This window comes from Spermophilus citellus (genome assembly GCF_964194105.1).
Source record: "Spermophilus citellus genome assembly, chromosome: 11".
Taxonomy (NCBI): domain Eukaryota; kingdom Metazoa; phylum Chordata; class Mammalia; order Rodentia; family Sciuridae; genus Spermophilus; species Spermophilus citellus.
The window spans coordinates 110,446,428-110,465,289 of record NC_138192.1 but is presented as its reverse complement, the minus strand read 5'-3'; the positions used below and the strand labels follow the sequence as shown (position 1 = coordinate 110,465,289).

Genomic DNA, 18,862 nt, shown 5'->3' with positions numbered 1-18,862 from the left:
GTTCAGTTCCTAGATACCTGTGGTCCCCACAAATGCCCAACATCCTCCATTATCAACATCTCACACCAGAGTGCATTATACATATTATAATTTATGAACCTGTATTGGCACATAATTATCTCTCAAAGTCCATAATTAACATTATGATTCACTTTTGGTATTATACATTTTTATGCAAGTGTTTTGTACAGTTCATGTATTGCAATTAAGTAGTTATTGCCTTTTGGTTATATCTTCTTTGTCATATTTTTCTTTGGCAGTCTGTATCTCTTAATTCAGACATACACACATATATCACTTATAATTCCAAATAATTATTTTCTAAACTGAGAATGGTGACCCACACCTGTAATTCCAGCAAGTTGTGAGGCTAAGACAGGAGGATTGCAGGTTTGAGGCTAGCCTCAGCAATTTATTGGGACCCTGTTTCAAAATAAAAAATAAAAAGGGCTGGGGATGTAGCATGGCAAAGTGCCCCGGGTCAAAAACCAGTACCAAATAACAACAACAACAATAAAACGTTTAAGAAATGAACCAAATAATTGTGGAATAGTTTGGAATATTTTCCTGAAATTTTTAAATTTATTTTTCAGAAGTAATTGAACATAATTCCTTTATTTTATTTATTTTTATGTGGTGCTGAGGATCGAACCCAGGGCCTCATACATGCTAAATGAGCACTCTACTGCAGAGCCACAACCCCAGCCCCTCATGAAATAATTTTTAATATCATAAACTATAGGTTAGAACAGTGCCCTGTCACACACACACACACACACAAAAAAAAAAAAAAAAAAAAAACAACTTAGGAGGAGCTAGTATGCAATCTTTATTTTTAAATATGTGTGTAAGAATAGCTCTATATTAATTTTGTGTAGTCTCTAGGTTGCAAATCTTGGGAACCAGATTTTTAACAAGCTGTTTAATAAATGTCTTAAGACTTGTAATTAGCATGTTTATTTGAAATGTAGCAGAGCATTTATATATTTGATAATTTTTGTCAATTGATTTAAGTAATTAGTTAATAGTGATGCCTGTTTTAGCAAATGAAAATTACATATAGTTAAATTGAGTATTCTATAGTTTGCTGCATGGATTTAAATCTAGTTCTAATGGCTTGTCCAATATTTGACATCTTCTTACATATAAAAACCTTGTGTAACAGATTTTACCTGGCATTGATAGTATCATCCATTTTCCTTTTCTTTGCTGGCCAACCCTATTTAAATCCTTTTTGGTGATCAAGTATTACATTGCAGCGGGATCATCCTACTCTTGAGTATATAATATTGAATAAAAACAAGTATTCATAGAATGGAAAGGTAAGGAAATTAAATCTTTTTCTTTGATAAGAAGTCAATCTGCCAGTCTCCCTTCATGTAATTGGATGTTTTGTAAAGGAAATTAGATTTTATGAGAGGAATAAAGGAAGTTATTAAGTGTCTCTGTGAAACTTGACTGCTTTTGTGCTTTGAGTAACAGTGTGTGTCTTTGTTCACAGTAACTGTAGTACTGAATGGAAGTGGCTTGTAGACAGAGCAAGAGTTGGCAGCAGATGGACTTGGCTTCAAGCCCAGATTTCAGAGTTAGAATACAAAATTCAACAACTTACAGACGTTCACAGGCAAATCCGTGCCTCCAAGGTATTGTTTGTGTTTTTCCATTTTTGGTTAAAAAATGTTACTGTTTTAATTTTTACTCATTTCATTACACAAAATAAGCTTTACAAAGTTTTCTAAGTGTAACTAGTTTATGTAAATATTTTTGATACATTAATTAGTATAAATTAAACCTAGATTTGTGAAGCTTTTGCATGCAGTAATATCATTTATAATACTTTCTTAGCAATAGAGAACTTCTTTCTTGAATTCTAGTTAATAGAAATGATATACTTTTTTTCAAAATTTTTTATTATGGCAAAAAGCACCTATCAGAATTTACTATCTTAATCATTTTTCTGTGTATAGTTTAGTGGCATTAACTACATTAATAATAATAGGTATCAATTTCCACAAGTTTTTTCATCTTTTAAAACTAAGACTCTATACCCATTAAATAACAACTATCCATTTCTCCCTTTTCTACTCCTGGCAACCATGTGTGTCTTGTTTTGGCTATTCAGAGTACCTCACAAATGTGGAATCATTAAAGTATTTGCCTTTTTTTCCACTGGCTTATTTCCCTTTAGCATAATGTTTGCAAGTCTCATTGTCATTGTAGCATATGTTAGGAATGTTTTTCTTTTTAAATCTTGAATAATATTCCATTTTGAGTATATACATTTTACTTATCCATTCATCCACTGATGGACACTTGTGTTGCTTCCACATTTTAATTACTGTAAGTATGCTACAAACATGGGTAAAAGTATCTCTTTAAAGCCCTGTTTTCCGCTATTCAGAATTGCTGAATCTGCAGTAATTCTATTTTTAATTTTTTGCAGAACCACTATGCAGTTTTCCAGAGTGCCTATATCAGTATATGTTGCTACCAACAGTGCACATTGGTTCCAGTTTCTCCAAATCATCACCAACATTTATTTTCTATTTTTTTTTGGTGTATTTTGTTTTTAATACTAGATATCATAAAGGATGTGAGGTGATATCCCATTATAGTTTTGGTTTTCATTTTACTAATTATAAATGATGTTTACATTTTTATATGCTTATTGGCCCTTTGTATATATTCTTTAGAGAACAATTTAAGCCCTTTGGCCATTTTGAATGGGATTGTTCACTTTTAGTTGCTGAGTTTTACAGGTTCTATAGATATATTTTGTCTATTAATTGCCTATCCAATAAGTGATTTGCAAATATTTTCTCCCATTTTGTGGTTGTCTTTGTACTCTGTTTTTTTGTTTGTTTTGGGGCTATTTTTTTTCCCTGTGCTGGAAATTGAACCCAGGGGTACGTTACCACTGAACTATATGCCTAGTCCTTTTTATTATTTTGAGACAGAGTCCTGCTGAGTTGCTTAGGGCCTCACTAAATTGCTGAGGATGGCCTCAAACTCCCAATTCTCCTGCCTCTGACTTCAGTGTTGCTGGGATTACAGGCTTGAACCATCATGCCCACCCAATCTGTCGTATCACTCTGTTGATATACTCTTGATGCCCAAATTTGTAAGTTTTAAAATCAAGTCCAGTTTGTCCATTTTTTTTCTATTTTTACTGTGGCTTTGGTGCCCTGTCTAATAAATTATTACCAAATCCAATGTCATGAAGATTTTCCTGTTTTCTTCTAGGAGTTTTATAGTTTTAGGTCTTATACTATGGTCTTTAATCCACTTTCAGTTAGTTTTTATATGTGGTGTTAGGTAAGGATCCAACTTCATTCTTTTTTTTTTTTTTTGAGAGAGAGAGAGAGAGAGAGAGAGAGAATTTTAATATTTATTTTTTAGTTTTCGGCAAACACACATCTTTGTTTGTATGTGGTGCTGAGGATGGAATCCGGGCTGCATGCATGCCAGGCGAGCACGCTACTGTTTGAGCCACATCCCCAGCTTCCAACTTCATTCTTTTGTGTGTGAATATCCAGTTTTCCCAGAACCACTGGATGAAAACAGTTCTTTCCCCATTGAAGGATCTTGGTATCTTTGTCAAAAATTATTTTTCTCTATATGCAAATATACAGTTGTGAGTTCCCTGTTATTTCCCTTTGGTCTACATCTCTGCCTTTATGCCACTACTACACTGTTTTGATTGGCATAGTAGTTTTTGAAATCAGGAAATGTGAATCTTTTATCTTTGTTCTTTTTTAATATTTTATTGGCTATTGGTCTTTTGGGATTCTATGTGAATTTTAGGATTTTTTTCCTTGTAAAAATGCTGTAGGAGTTTTATAAGGATTATATTGAATCTATTGATCACATTGGATAATATTAATATCTTAAAATATTGTCTTTTGGATTATGAAAATGAGATGTATTTCAATTTCTAATTTCTTTCAGTAATGCTTTGCAGTTTTCCTTGTATAAGTATTTTACCTCTTTGGTTAAAAATTGTTATTTTCTTATTATTTTATTCTTTTTAATACTATTGTAAATAGAGTTTTATAATTTTCTTTTCAGATTGTTTATTGTTAGTATATAGAAATGTAACTAACTTTTATTTGTTAACTTTTTAGGCTTCTATTTTGCTGAATTAATTTATGAATTCTGACAGTTTTTTTGTGGAATTTTTAGGATTTTCTACATCATCTGAAAACTGATAATTTTACTTCTTTATTTACAATTTTGATGACATTTATTTCTTGTTCAATTACCCTAACTAGAACATCTAGTACTATGTTGAATAGAGGTGGTATTCATTTTTCCTTAATTGTGAAGCAGTAAAGCCATCAAGTTCAGAGCTTTTCTTTGTTAGGAGATTTTTGATTACTCTCTCAGTCTTCTTCCTAGTTATAAGTTGATTTAAAGTGAAATCAACTGGTTACTGTTTTCCTTGTTACAATTCCTTTATTTGTTTTTTGTTTTTTAAAGAGATTTGTTTATTTTTTTAATGGGCCTTTATTTTGTTCATTTATTTATACACAGTGCTGAGAATTGGACCCAGTGCCTCACATATGCCAGGCAAGACCTCTACCACTGAGTCACAACCCCAGCTCTACAATTCTTTTATTTGTAAAGTTAGGTTGTTATTTCAGATTTTTGTTCTTTTTTAAAAAATGTGTTTACTGCTATAAATTTCCCCCTTAGCACTACTCACGCTGTATTCCATAAGTTTGGTGTGTTGCATTTTCATTTTCATTCATCTCTAAGTATTTTCTATTTTCCCTTGTGATTTTTTTCTTTGATCAACTGGTTGTTTAAGTGTATATTGTATATATTCTACAAAATTTTTGAATTTTCTAGTTTTACTTCTATTATTTTGATTTCTAGTTGGAAAATATACTTTTTTTTTGTAGTTGGACACAATAACTTTATTTTATTTATTTATTTTTATGTGGTGTTGAGGATCGAACCCAGGGCCTTGCACGTGGGAGGAGAGTGCTATACTGCTGAGCCATAACCCCAACCCCTGAAAAATATACTTCTAATGATATCTTTCTTTTCAACATATGGTCTGTCCTGGAAAATGTCCCGTATTTAATAGAGAAGAACCTATATGCTGTTGTTGGGTAGAGTTCTATATAAGTCTGTTAAATTCAGTTGCCTTATTGTATTGTTTAAGTACTGTGTGGACTTAATTCTGTCCTTTATTAAGAAGTGGGTAATAGAAATCTCTGTTAGCATAGAACTTTTGATTCTCCCTTCAATTCTGTTAGTTCTTATTTCATACATTTTGATAGTCTATTATTAATTGTATAAATGTTTATAATTGTTATATCTTATTATATTGTATTTTATTAATATATTATGCCCTTTATATCTTATTTTTTAACTTAGTCTATTTTGGCAGATATTAGTATAGCCATCCCTTCTCTTTCTTGGTTACTATTTGCATACATATTCCTGAAGTATTCCATTTAATAGTTTCAGACCATGGTTGAATGTAGGTAACTAAAATTGCTAAAAGCAAAACCAAAGATAAGTGGAGACTACTATATAGAATTCTTAGTGCAAAGATTTTTTTGTTGTTTCTTTGTTTTAGCACTTTGAATATTTTGCTCCACTGCTTTCTTGCTTACGGTTTCTGCTAATAATCTGTTGATGATATTACTGATAATCCCTTATAAGTTGCTTCTTTCTTGTTGCTTTCAGGATTCCTTTGTGTGTGTGTGTGTGTGTGTGTGTGTGTGTGTGTGTGTGTGTTTCACTAGTTTGATAATAATTTACTTCTGTGTGGATCTCTTTGATTTCATCTTACTTAGAGCTTGTTAGGAGCCTTGGGTATTCATGTCTTTCTTCAAATTTGGGAAGTTTTTTTTTAATTGGTTAATTTATTTGTTCTAATTTCTTATATGACAGCAGAATGCATTTCAATTCATAGTACACAAATGGAGCACAATTTTTCATGTCTCTGTATACAAAGTAGAGTCACACCATTCGTGTCTTCATACATGTACTTAGGGTAATGGTATCCATCTCTTTCCACAATCTTTCCTACCCCCATATTCCCTAGCTTCCTCTCCTTCCCCTTTGCCCTATCCAAAGTTCCTCCTTTTCTCCCGTGCCCTACTAGCCCCCTTAAGGATCAGCATCCACTTATCAGAGAAAACATTTGGCCTTTCATTTTTGGTCTTGGCTTACTTCACTTAGCATCATATTCTCCAACTCCATCCATTTACCTGCAAATGCCATGATTTTATTTTTTTTTAATGCCGAGTAATATTCTATTATGTGTATATACCATAGTTTCTTTATCCATTCATCTACTGAAGGATGTCTAGGTTCCATAATTTAGCTATTGTGAATGGTGCTGCTATAAACATTAATGTGGCTGTGTCACTATAGTATGATGATTTTAAGTTCTCTGGGTGTATGCTGAGGAGTGTGATAGCTGGGTCAAATGATAGTTCCATCCCAGGATTTCTAAGGAATCTCCATACTGCTTTCCATTTGATTGCACCAATTTTCACTCCCACCCACCAATGTTCAAGAGTGTGCCTTTTCCCCCTACATCTTCACCAACACTTATTGTTGCTGGTATTTTTAATAACTGCCATTCTGACTGGAATGAAATGAAATCTTAGAGTAATTTTGATTTGCATTTCTCTAATTGCTAAAAATATTATTACTTTGACTATTCCGGATCTTTGATTTTTCCAAATGAATTTCATAATTTCTTTTTCTATTTTTATGAGGAATGTCATTGGGTTTTTGATTGGAATGGTATTAAATCTGTGTAGTCCTTTGGTAGTATGGTCATTTTGACAATATTAATTCTGCCTATCCAAGAACAGGGGAGATCTTTCCATTTTCTAAGTTCATCTTTAATTTCTTTATTAGAGTGTTTTGTAGTTTTTAATTGTAGAGGTCTTTCATCTCTTTGGTTAGGTTTTTTTTCTTTTTTTTGAGGCTATTGTGAATGGGGTAGTTTTTCTAATTTCTCTTTTGGAGGATTCATCACTGCTGTATAGAAATGCATTTGATTTATGGGTGTTGATTTTATATCCTGCTATTTTGCTGAATTAATTTATTAGTTCTAGAGGTTTTCTGGTGGAACTTTTCAGGTCCTGTAAGTATAGAATCATTTCATTGGCAAATAGTGAAATAGTTTTGAGTTCTTCTTTTCCTATTCCTATCCCTTTAATTTCTTTCATTTGTCTAATTTTTCTGGCTAGAGTTTCAAGGACTGTGTTAAATGGAAGTGGTGAAAGAGGGCATCCCTGTCTTGTTCCAGTTTTTAGAGGGAATGCTTTCAATTTTTCTTCATTTAGAATGGTGTTGGCCTGCCGTTTAGCATACATTGCTTTTACAGTGTTGAGATATGTTCCTATTATCCCTAGTTTTTCTAGTGTTTTGAAAATGAAGAGGTGCTGTATTTTGATGAACGCTTTTTCTGCATTTATTGAGATGATTGCATAATTCTTATATTTACATCTATTATGTGATGGATTACATTTATTGATTTTCATATGTTGAACCAACTTTGCATCCCTGGGATGAACCCCACTCAATCGTGGTACACTATCTTTTTAATATGTTTTGTATGCGATTTGCCAGAATTTTATTGAGAATTTTTGCATCTATGTTCATTAGAGATATTGATCTCAAGTATTCTTTCCTTGATGTGCCTTTGTCTGATTTTGGAATCAGGATGATATCAGCCTCATAGAATGAATTTGGAAGTGTTCCTTCTTTTTCTATTTCATGGAATAATTTGAGGAGTATTGGTATTATTTCTTCTTTGAAGGTCTTTTAGAACTCAGCTGTGATTTTATCTGGTCCTGGGCTTTTCTTGGTTGGTAGGTATTTGATGGTGTCTTCTATTTCATTGCTTGAAATTGATCTGTTTAACCTGTGTATATTGTCCTGATTCACTTTGGTTAATCACATGACTCTAGAAATTTGTCAATGTGTTTGATATTTTCTATTTATTGGAGTACAAATTTTCAAAATAGTTTTTAATTTTCTTCTGTATTTCTGTAGTGTCCGTTGTGATATTTCCTTTTTTAATCATGGATTTTAGTAATTTGAGTTTTCTGTTTCCTTCTCTTCATACCTTTCCCCAATCTCCTCCACACCCCACTGTGATGCCCCAGGAAACCTCAGATATATTTTCTGTAAGTATAAACCATATTTGTATTTTTTGTAGTTTTTTATAACTACTGGACTCATAGCACACATTATTTTGTTTGAAAATGGCATAACATTTTGGGATTCATAATTTTGTATGCATTAATATTTTATTCCTTAGTGTATAGTATTTTATTTTATGGATATTTATAAATTTGTTAGTTTATCGACTCATTAGCATTTGGGTTGTTTACAGTTTTGAGCAAACTTCTGGTTTGTGATGGCCTTTGGCTCTTATACGTATAGATTATCTCCTCTTTTTTATTTATTGTGAGATTATCACTAAGAATTGTGCTTCTTTGCAGGAATCCCATTTAGCTTCTTTGTAGCTAGATATACCTAGCTGGAAGGTGTATCTTAACCTAGCATACAATGAGTAAATGCTAGTAAATAAATATTTTTATAAGTTTTTGCATAGCCATACATTTTATTTTCCTTGATAAAATAAAGGTAGAATTGTTGGGTCATAGAAAGTAGGTTTAAATCTTTAAGAAAACTACAAAACTGTTTTTGAAAGTGACTATAATGCTCTACAGTGTTGCCAATAAGGTATGAATATTTCCTTTCACACATGGCACTATTAGTCTTACATTTTGTCATCTTGATGAAAGTATAATGGTATCTCTTTGGTTTCATTGATTTTATTTTATTTTCTGATGACTAATGGTGGAGAGGATTTTCTAACACCATTCATTTACTGTTTTTTGGGGAATATTTGTTTAAACCTTTTGCTCATCTTTTAACTGAGTTGTAATCCACTTATTATAGTCATCAGAGTACTTTGTATATTATGAACACATCATTTGTCAGACATATATTTTCTTCTACCATATGGTTTCCCTTTCCATTTCCTTAATTGTGTCTTTCAATAGGCAAATTTCTTAATTTTGATGCAATCCAGTCTGTCAGTTATTTTGTTTTATTTTTTGTGTTGTGTCCTTTCTAAGACACAAAGATAACAAAGGTAGGAAATATTTTTCTTTATGTTTTTTCCTAAAGTATCTTAAAAGCTTTGGCTTTTATTCTAGTTCCATGGTTAGTTTGAATTAATTTTAATGTATGTTTAGAGTTAGGAGAACCTAAGTACATCCCAACAGAAGAATTTCTGATTGATTTTCTAAACTGATATCTGGGTGATTCAACACCATTCCATAAAAATACCATGTTGCCCATTTTACTAACTTTTTATCTTTGTAAAAAATCAATTGGCCCTCTCTCTCTCTCTCTCTCTCTCTCTCTCTCTCTCTCTCTCTCTCTCATATATATATATGTTTGTTTCTGTATGTTTTATTTTTTTCTGTTGATTTTTTTTACCTACCTTCCCATCTCCATGTCAAAATTACACTGCCTTGACAGTTTTATAATGAACTTTGATAGTAGACAGTGTAAGCTCTCCAACTTTGTTCTTTTTCAAAATAATTTCAGTGATTAGATCTTTTATTTCCATAGAAGTTTAGTATTAACTTGTTATTTTATATAAAGCTTTCTTTTGGTATTTTATTTCAGATTATATTCAATGTGTAGAGAATTTACATTTTGTCAGTATGGGATATTGGAGTCAAATGAATATGTATTATTTCCATTTATTTAGATCTTTAATTTTTTCTTAGCAATTTTTGGGGGTTTTAAGTATAAAGGTTTTTCCTTTTCTTTTTCTTTCTTTCTTTTTTTTTAACTTTGCTAGTCTTCATTACCTGATTATAAAAGTAGAGTTGATTTCTGAATGTTGGTCGAGTATCCTGTGATCTTTCTAGATTCTTGTTAGAACTGGTGGCCTTTATATAAGTTACTTAAAGTTTCTCACTCTAAGAAAACTCATGACTATGTATTGTATGAGTAAGATAATGATATCTGTGTTTTTTTAAAAATTTCTTTTTCTTCCTTTGTTTCATAGGCTAGGAACTTTGGTTTAATTCTAAGTAGAAATTGTCTTTTAACTATCTCTGTCTTTGTCTTTCTCCATTTTATTTATTCAGTGTCTAATAGATAATCATGTTCAATATTCTATCTACCTTGATCTTAACATTACTTTTTTTTTTTTTTTTTTGTACTGGCGATTATGGTCTAGCATATGTTTGGCAATTCTGCCACTGAGCTATATATCCCCATCTCTTTATAAATTTTGACATAACATCTTATTGTGTCATTCAAGCTGGCCTCAATTTTGTAGCCCTTTTGCCTCAGCCTCTGAGTAGCTGAGATTATAGTCATTTACCACCATACCCAGCTTAATATATTACTTTTGGTGATGATATAACAACAGTAAGCTATTATGGAATGTCTAAAATACACAATGAACTATTTTAAGCAATTTATATGTATTATTTCATTTAAAATTTACAAGACCTTAATTATTGGTAAGCATGAAATTCATTTTTACAAATAAGGGTATTAGGAATAAAGAGAAAGTACAGGGCTGGGGATGTGGCTCAAGTGGTGGCGCGCTCGCCTGGCATGCCTGCGGCCCGGGTTCGATCCTCAGCACCACATACCAACAAAGATGTTGTGTCCGCCGAGAACTAAAAAATAAATATTAAAAAAAAATTCTCTCTCACTCTCTCTCCTCTCTCACTCTCTCTAAAAAAAAAAAAAAAAAAAAAAAAAAAAAAAAAAAAAGTACATTACCAGAGGTCAAAAATCTTAAAATAAGTTATAGTGTTTTCCTTATATGATAAATAGCTATAATATAAGGGAGAAAATAAACATAACAAGTATGATTATAGTGCTATGGGACTTATGATGAAGGAAAAGTCCTGGAGATGCACTTGAATGTTTGGTTGAAGAATTAATTAATCAGATTATATTTAAAGTATTTCTCTAGGATTATAATTCAGTATAGAATATATATTTCTTTGGGCTCGGGAAATAGCTCAGTGGTAAAGCACCTGCCTAGCATGCATGAGGCCCTGAGTTCAATCCCCATCACCACATAAAAAGCAAACAACAATAATAAAAAAATGATATTAAAAAAATATATTTTTTTTCATTTCAATAATGTCATGATAACATAGTATATGATACATCAGTGAAGAAAGGGTGTGGGAGGGAATTGTTTTCTAGCATTCTAGTATGTAATCAAGATGAAAACAGAGTAATGTATAATAGTAACTCTGGAGGTAAATATTAAGATAATAGAAAATTACCAGAAAGATTTTATGTGGGGACAGAGATAAAAGCCACATATTCTCAAAGACCACTTCAAGCTTTGAGCCTAATGATCACTTAGAATGTATGTTTTTGAAGAATAAGATGACCCTTGTGGTGCCTTTTCAAATCATATACTTGTGACAATTACCAAAATTCTTCCCCCACCTCTGCCCTGCACAAACACATACATAGACATAGGAAAATATTGGTCATTGGTTATGTTTTCAGTATCCCCCAAGTGATTAGAATTTTAATCCTTCTCTTCCCTTAGTTATTGATCTGCAATTTCCTAAAAAGGCTTAATTTATAGGAAATTTGACAAAATGAACCTTTTCACAGATTGACAGTTTTTATTGGACATTTATGTTGAGATATTTTAAAAGAGTTGGAAATATAAGATTAGAGAAATTAGATCTCTAACAAGATATAGATTTGGAATTATTTCAGTAGTGATGGCAATTAAATCAAATGTTATGTTAAAAAATTTTTAAATAAGATTTATTCTTTTCTCTTTTCTTTTTATTTTCTTCCCTCTCTCCTTCACTCTTTCCCTTCTTTCCTTTCACAAATAGTCAGACATCTAATATGTGCTTAGGATACACAGTGGTAAATAAAAACTTGCAGAGTTATTACATTTTTAGGGACTTCAGTTTAATGGGGATTAAAATTAAGCACATCATGACACATAAATAAATGCCATATTAATTCCATCAGGGAAATTTTAACATGGTATTTTCCTAGCTTAAAAATACATTGCTTCCCTAAAATTATAGGCTGCTTGATACTTGACGTATTGAAAATTATAGGCTGCTTTTGAAATAGTTTTCCCATAGAAATAATAATATGAAGAGTTCTCATGTAATCCCATAAAGTCCTGTTTAACTATTGCTAAATATCTCTTTGTAACTTTGTTTTTGTGGGCAGATTCTTTCGACGTGGTGATATAGGAGACATGCTGAAGATAATGTTATTATATTGATGGGAATTAGACTGAAAGAAAAAGCTGAAAAGAAAAGGAATCAGTCTTTGAACAATATGATTAGTCCATCCACACCTAGGGTCTGCACATGAACAAAGACTAATACATTTTAGGCTATATCATGAGTTTATATTCTGATAAGGGAGAGAGAACATGTAAACCATTAGATGCAATATGACGTATTATGTCCAGGAATACATGTTTTTAATAAGATGTAGAACTAACAGACTACTTAGTAAGGGTCAGAGAAAACATGAAGAGAAATAAGTGATATCTCAATATGCATTGGAGGATAAATAGTACTTTACTTGATGAACTGATATAAGTAGAGAGAGACATTCCTTTAAGATTTGAAGGCATAAAACAATACAATTTCAGGAATGGCAATACAGTATTCAAAGGAACTAAAATTGTGAGTCATACAGGAATGGGAGAGAAAGCTAGGAAAGTATGATTATGTAATGCCTCATAGGACATGATTGCGATGTCTGCAGGAAGATGAATAGAAGTATAGACATAAAATTTCATACTTAGGGCCTATTCAGTTTGAAGGAGCCACGTTCAAGAAGTTTCCTGATGGGAGTTGGGAATGGGGGTGCACTCCTGTAATCCCAGTGACTCAGGAGGTTGAGGCAGGAGGGTCCCAAGTTCAAGGCCAACCTCAGCAACTTAGCAAGATCTTTATATAGCAATATAGCAAGACACTGTTTCAAAATAAAAAATAAAGGATATAAGCCAGTAGTGGTATAGTGCTCCTAGGTTCAATCCCCAGCACCAAAAAAAAAAAAAAAAAAAAAAGTTACCCGATGGAAATTTTTTCATCTATTTTTTAAATTTTTGAATTTGTTTTAATTAGTTATACATGACAGTAAAATGCATTTATACACTTTGATATACATAAATTGGGTATAATTTCTAATTTTTCTGATTGTACATGCTACAGAATCACATCAGTCATACAGTCATGAAATTTTATATTAAATTTAATATACTTACTTTTTTCCTCACTCATTCTTTTCAGGATCCTTCAGTTATAGTGATTTTCTAATCCTTTGAAGATCACCAGATAATCTTTCTGTTGTAGGGACAGACAAGTGAAGGCACCAAAGATGACAGGAAACAGTTTTATTTGGCTGCAGCCAGGTTCAGAGGGCTCAGCTTTTGCTGTAATCAATCAATCCCCTGAACCCTGAGTTTAGGTAGTTTCAGAGTTTTATACCCAGCATGTAAGGGAAGGGGCTCAGAAGTTCACAGTCTGCAAAAGTTCACATAAAAGCAGCTTTTTCGTTCACTGTTTTGGGCAACACCTGAGAAGGGGAGAGCTTCTTCTCCCCTTTCTTTCCTTTCCCTACCAGCTGTTACCATGGAGCCCAATTGGTATCTTCTCTTATCTTAAAAATGTAGACATCTCTGTGAAGCCCAGCTCAAGGCCAGAGGCTTTGTTTACATATTTCTACAAACTACTATACTGGATACATTTGTGAAAAACTAGTAAGGAGGTGTCTAGCACCTGGAGTGCTGATATTTTCCCAGCCAAGTAAAACAGGGCAACAGTTTATCTACATGGAACTCTTTTGTAGAGACTCTTTTGCTGACAGTCCCAAAATCAGCCATGGTGAAGATTTCTGGAGAAGCCCAGTTAAGACTTTTCTGTGGAGAAAGGGGGTATCACTACATTTCCTCTTGATCATTTTCTTTAGTGGATATAATATCACATTCATTTTTAAAAAATATTTATTTTATTTCTTAGTTTTAGGTGGACATATATCTTTATTTAACATTTATGTGGTTCTGAGGATTGAACCCAGTGCCTCATATATGCTAGGCGAGCACTCTACCACTGAGCCACAACCCCAGCCCTCACATTCATTTTTATAGTAAATACAATTCTAAGAATAAATCAAGCATAAAACAACTTGGAATTTTCCAAGAATATGAGTTCCCAGTTAAATTGATGACTGAGTTTTATATTTTAATCTAGAAAGTCTGATTCATAATCCTTTCACTTGAGAAAAGATTTTTGTGTGTGTGTGGTGCTGGAGATTGAATTCATACCCTTTTGCATATGAGGCAAGTACTCTACCAACTGAGAGAAAGGATATTTTAATATTCTATATATCCTAGCAATACTAGGTAATTGGTGTTTAAATTTTTAAAAAAGCTTGATTATATGTTTTTATAATGCCTATAAATGATTTTAAGGAAAGAAATCTAAACTTCCCAGTGATAATTGATATGACCTTATGTTTCTCTCTATTTAGGTTAGAGTTGTACCTAGCCCTTTGTTCTCTTAAAAATAGTATAACAAGGGCTGGGTTGAGCACTTGCTGAGCACATGTGAGGCAATGGATTTGATTCTCACCACCACATATAAATAAATAAAATAAAGGTCTATCAAAAACTAAAAAAAAATTTTTTTTTAAATAGTATTATGAGGACTGGAGGTGTACTTTGGTGATAGAGAACTTGCCTCGCATGGACTAGGTCCTGGATTTGATTCCCAATTCAACAACAACAACAACAAAAATAACATTATGTTTATTTTTTAGAAAATACCAAACAAATATGCTATTGGAACACAATATTTGTTTTATTTTCATAGTTTCTCTTTACATTTCTTAGGAATTAATTATGATGTTTAATTTTTTTATTTACAGTTTAGTTGACCTATTATGCTACATAGGGAAAACAATAGTTTCTTTATTCTTATAGCTTCTTGAGTTACTGTAAAAAAATTAATTGAAAAATGGCTCTCACATTGTGTATTTTGGTGATTTAAAATTTTTCATTTAAATGTTTGCTTGAAATTAGCTTTGGTGGCTTTATGTGAATAAAAAAGATGTTCATGAGGCTATTGTTTATTTTTCCACACAGGGTTTCTCTCCTCTCTCTCTCTTTCCATGTGATATAGAGGATCAAACTTAGGAGTGCTCTTCTGCTGAGCTATATCCTCCAGCCCTTTTAATTTTTCTAAATTTTGAGACAGGTTCTCTCTTAATTGCTGACGTTGATATTGACTTGAGATTCTCCTGCCTTGTCCTCCTGGGTCTCTGGATTTATAGGCCTGACACATAGTGTTTTCTCTTTGAGGACTTTGGGGGTGTTGGGCAGTGGCCAGTGGAAGGCCTAGCATTATTATCAGGAACTATTGTCTTTTCTAGAACAGTTGATTTGCTTTAATCTTACACTAGAGTTTTTACTTCTCTGTTATTATAAGTAACTCGTTTTCTAAAAAGATTCCAGATCTTTGTTATTTATCTTATATCTATCATTAGATATTCTTCTAGTATCTAGACTAATCTAGTATCAAGAAATAAAGTATTCTTTACCTAATTTTTTTGAGTCTTGAACCCAGGGCACTCTACCACTGCATTCCATCTCCAGCACTTTTTCATTTTTTTGAGACAGGGTCTCACTATGTTGCTGAGGTTGTCCTTGAACTTGTGATCCTTCTTCCTTAGCCTCCTGCATAGATGGGATTACTACAACTGATTTCTTTTCCTAAGTTTTTAGGAACAGACTCTTAATTCTCTATATTGTCCCCAAAAGATTTACTCTTTATCCCTTTCTATGTTCTTGGATCATCATGGCCAACAACATGTGGTGGATCATCATGGACCTCTCATTTTTCACATGCTAAGTTTTGTCTAGGGCAATATTTTAAGGGGAAAAATAGATAGAGGTGAATATGTCTCCCTAATTGCATTTTAAAAACATCATTCTTATTGCGCTAATTTTAGGAGCTCTTCTTCTTATATAAAGATATGTTCTGAAGGTTTGGAAACTGGGCTTTTGAAATTCAGAATAGACTTTTCCATAGAAGTAATACAGTAAGTATGGCAATTATGAAATAAATCTGATATGAAATAGAATGGCCCGTAATATAAACTACAATCAAACAAAAGGGAATTGTAATTAAATTGATATGATAATAAAAACTTGTACTGCTTTTGCATGTAGGTGCTTATGGAAAACCTTGTGAGAAACTGAGAAAAATTTTAAATGAATACTTTTAGGAGCTTTTGAGATTGATGATACTGTATCTATTGTATCTAGGTCCTGGATTTGATTCCCAACAAATTTGAGGAAACATATTCAAAAGAAGTTCTTGATGGTCATAGTTTTGAATTCCAAGAAAATAGTCATTGAGATCAATGATTAGATCTCCTTTGTTGAAAAGTTGACATACAGTCACTATATTACTTTTTAAAAAGTAATGCGTTTGCTATTTTTACCAAACATCAATTGTAATGTGTTACTACAGAATAATAAATACTACAGGTATTTAGATCCCCCCTCTTTCCTTCAGTTCCTTACAGTTCAGCAATATGGAAAACAATAATGACAAACACCACAGGACAGTTTTAGGACAGTTAAGGAAATCTACATAAGGGGTATTTAGGTAATATTTCTGTAGCAGTATCAAATTCCTTCAGTGTGATAATGCTATTATAATAATAAAGTAAAATGTCCTTGTTCTTATGTGATCCATGCTGACATATTTCGGAATAAAGTATCAAGACACCAGCGAACTTACTTTCAAGTGGTTCAGAATAATAAGTGTGCATAAAGCAAAGGTGGCAAGATGTTGATTAAAAAAATACATACAAGTTGAAAGACTGAGTATTTATTATTAACATAGCTACCCTGTAAACAGCAAGAACTCCAATTGGACTTTTTCTCCATGGTGCATTCCAGCTCCCTGGGTTTATAGGACTGAAACAGTGTTTTCTCTGTGAGGACCTTGGGGGTGTTGGGAAGTGGCCAGTGGGAGGCTTAGCATTATTATTAGGAATTATTGTCTTATAATTAAAAACCTAATAAGCTTCTCTAGGATAATTGAAGCTGTATGTGTTAAATTAATTGCATACATTTTATTTTATTTGAATGCTCCTTGGATATCTCATACTTGAAGACTTTTAAGCTGATTGTGGGTTTTTTAATGCATTTAAATTTTTTTTAATTTATTCTTTTTAGATATACATGACAGTAGAGAGTATTTTGATGTACATACATGGAATATAACTTATTTTAATTAGGATCCCATTCTTATGGTTGTTTTTAGTTATATATGACAACAGAATCCATTTTGATATAATTACACAAGCATAGAATATATCTTATTCTAGTTAGAGTCCCATTCTTATGGATGTACATGGTGATGGGATTCACTGTGTTGTTTTCATATAAGTACTTGGGAAAACTATGTCAGATTCATTCCACTGTCTTTCCTTTTCTTATCCCCTCATCTCTTCCCTCTATTCCCCATTGTTTAATCTATTGCACTTCTTTTCTTCCCCTCACTCCCAACCCTTTAATGTGGGTTCACTTCCACCTATCAGAGAAAACATTCAGCCTTTGGTTTTTTTTGGAACTGGCTTACTTCACTTAGCATGTTCATCTCCAGATCCATCAATTTGCTGGCAAATGTCATAAAGTCATCCTTTATGGTTGAGTAATACTCCATTATGTATATATACCACATTTTCTTTTTTAAAAATTTTTTTGTTTTAATTTGTTTTTACATATGACAAACAGTAGACTGCATTACTTCATATTACACATATAGAGCACAATTTTTCATGTCTCTGGTTGTATACAAAGTATATTCACACCATTCGTGTTTTCCTACATGTACTTTGGGTAATGATGTCCACTTCATTCCGCCATCATTTCTAACCCCATGGCCCCTCCCTTCCCCTTTCACCCCTTTGCCCTATCTAGAGTTTGTCTATTCCTCCCATGCTCCCGCTCCCTACCCCAGTATGAATCAGCCTCCTTATATCAGAGAAAACATTCTGCATTTGGTTTTTGGGGATTGGCTAACTTCACTTAGCATTGGCTAACTTCTCCCACTTCATCCATTTACCTGCAAATGCCATGATTTTATTCTCTTTTATTGCTGAGTAATATTCCATTGTGTATATATACCACATTTTTAATCCATTCATCTACTAAAGGGCATCTAGGTTGGTTCCACAATTTAGCTATTGATACCACATTTTCTTTATCCATTCATCTAATGAAGGGCAACTAGGTTGGTTCCATAGCTTAGCTATTGTGAATTGAGCTGCTATAAATATTGTAGCTGTGTCACAGTAGTATGCTGATTTTACCTTTTTTTGAGATAACTTGGACAAATGTGGTTCCATTCCATGTTTTTTGAGGAATTTCCATACTGCTTTCCAGAGTGGTTGTACCAATTTGTAGTCCCACTAGCAATGTGTGAGTGTATCCATTTCCCCACATCCTTGCCAATATTTAGTTACTTGTAGTCTTGATAACTGCCATTCTGATTGGACTGAAATGGAATCTCAGTGTAGTTTTAATTTGCATTTCTCTAATTCCTAGATATGTTGAACATTTTTTCATATATTAATCGATTGTATTTCTTCTTATGTGAATTGTCTATTCAATTCCTTTGCCCATTTATTGATTAGATTATTTAGTTTTTCTTTTGGTGTTAAGTTTTTGAGTTCTTTATATATCCTGGAAATTAATGCTCTGAGGAATTGCACACAGTTTAAATAAGCCAATTTTTTAAAGAGTTAAGCTGTG

The 18,862-nt window shown here is 32.5% G+C and overlaps 1 protein-coding gene across 7 annotated transcripts in view; it reads left to right on the top strand.

Moving 5' to 3' along the window:
- Positions 1–18,862, top strand: part of KANSL1L (KAT8 regulatory NSL complex subunit 1 like) — a 142,099-nt gene that overhangs the window by 39,773 nt on the left and 83,464 nt on the right. For 6 of the 7 annotated variants that reach the window (XM_081262506.1, XM_081262511.1, XM_081262510.1 and 3 more), the window contains exons 3-4: positions 1,502–1,643; positions 8,145–8,165. In XM_081262506.1, the coding sequence (XP_081118632.1) occupies positions 1,502–1,643; positions 8,145–8,165 (163 nt within the window). The remainder of the gene's footprint in view (positions 1–1,501; positions 1,644–8,144; positions 8,166–18,862) is intronic. The other variant, XM_081262509.1, reaches the window with a different exon arrangement.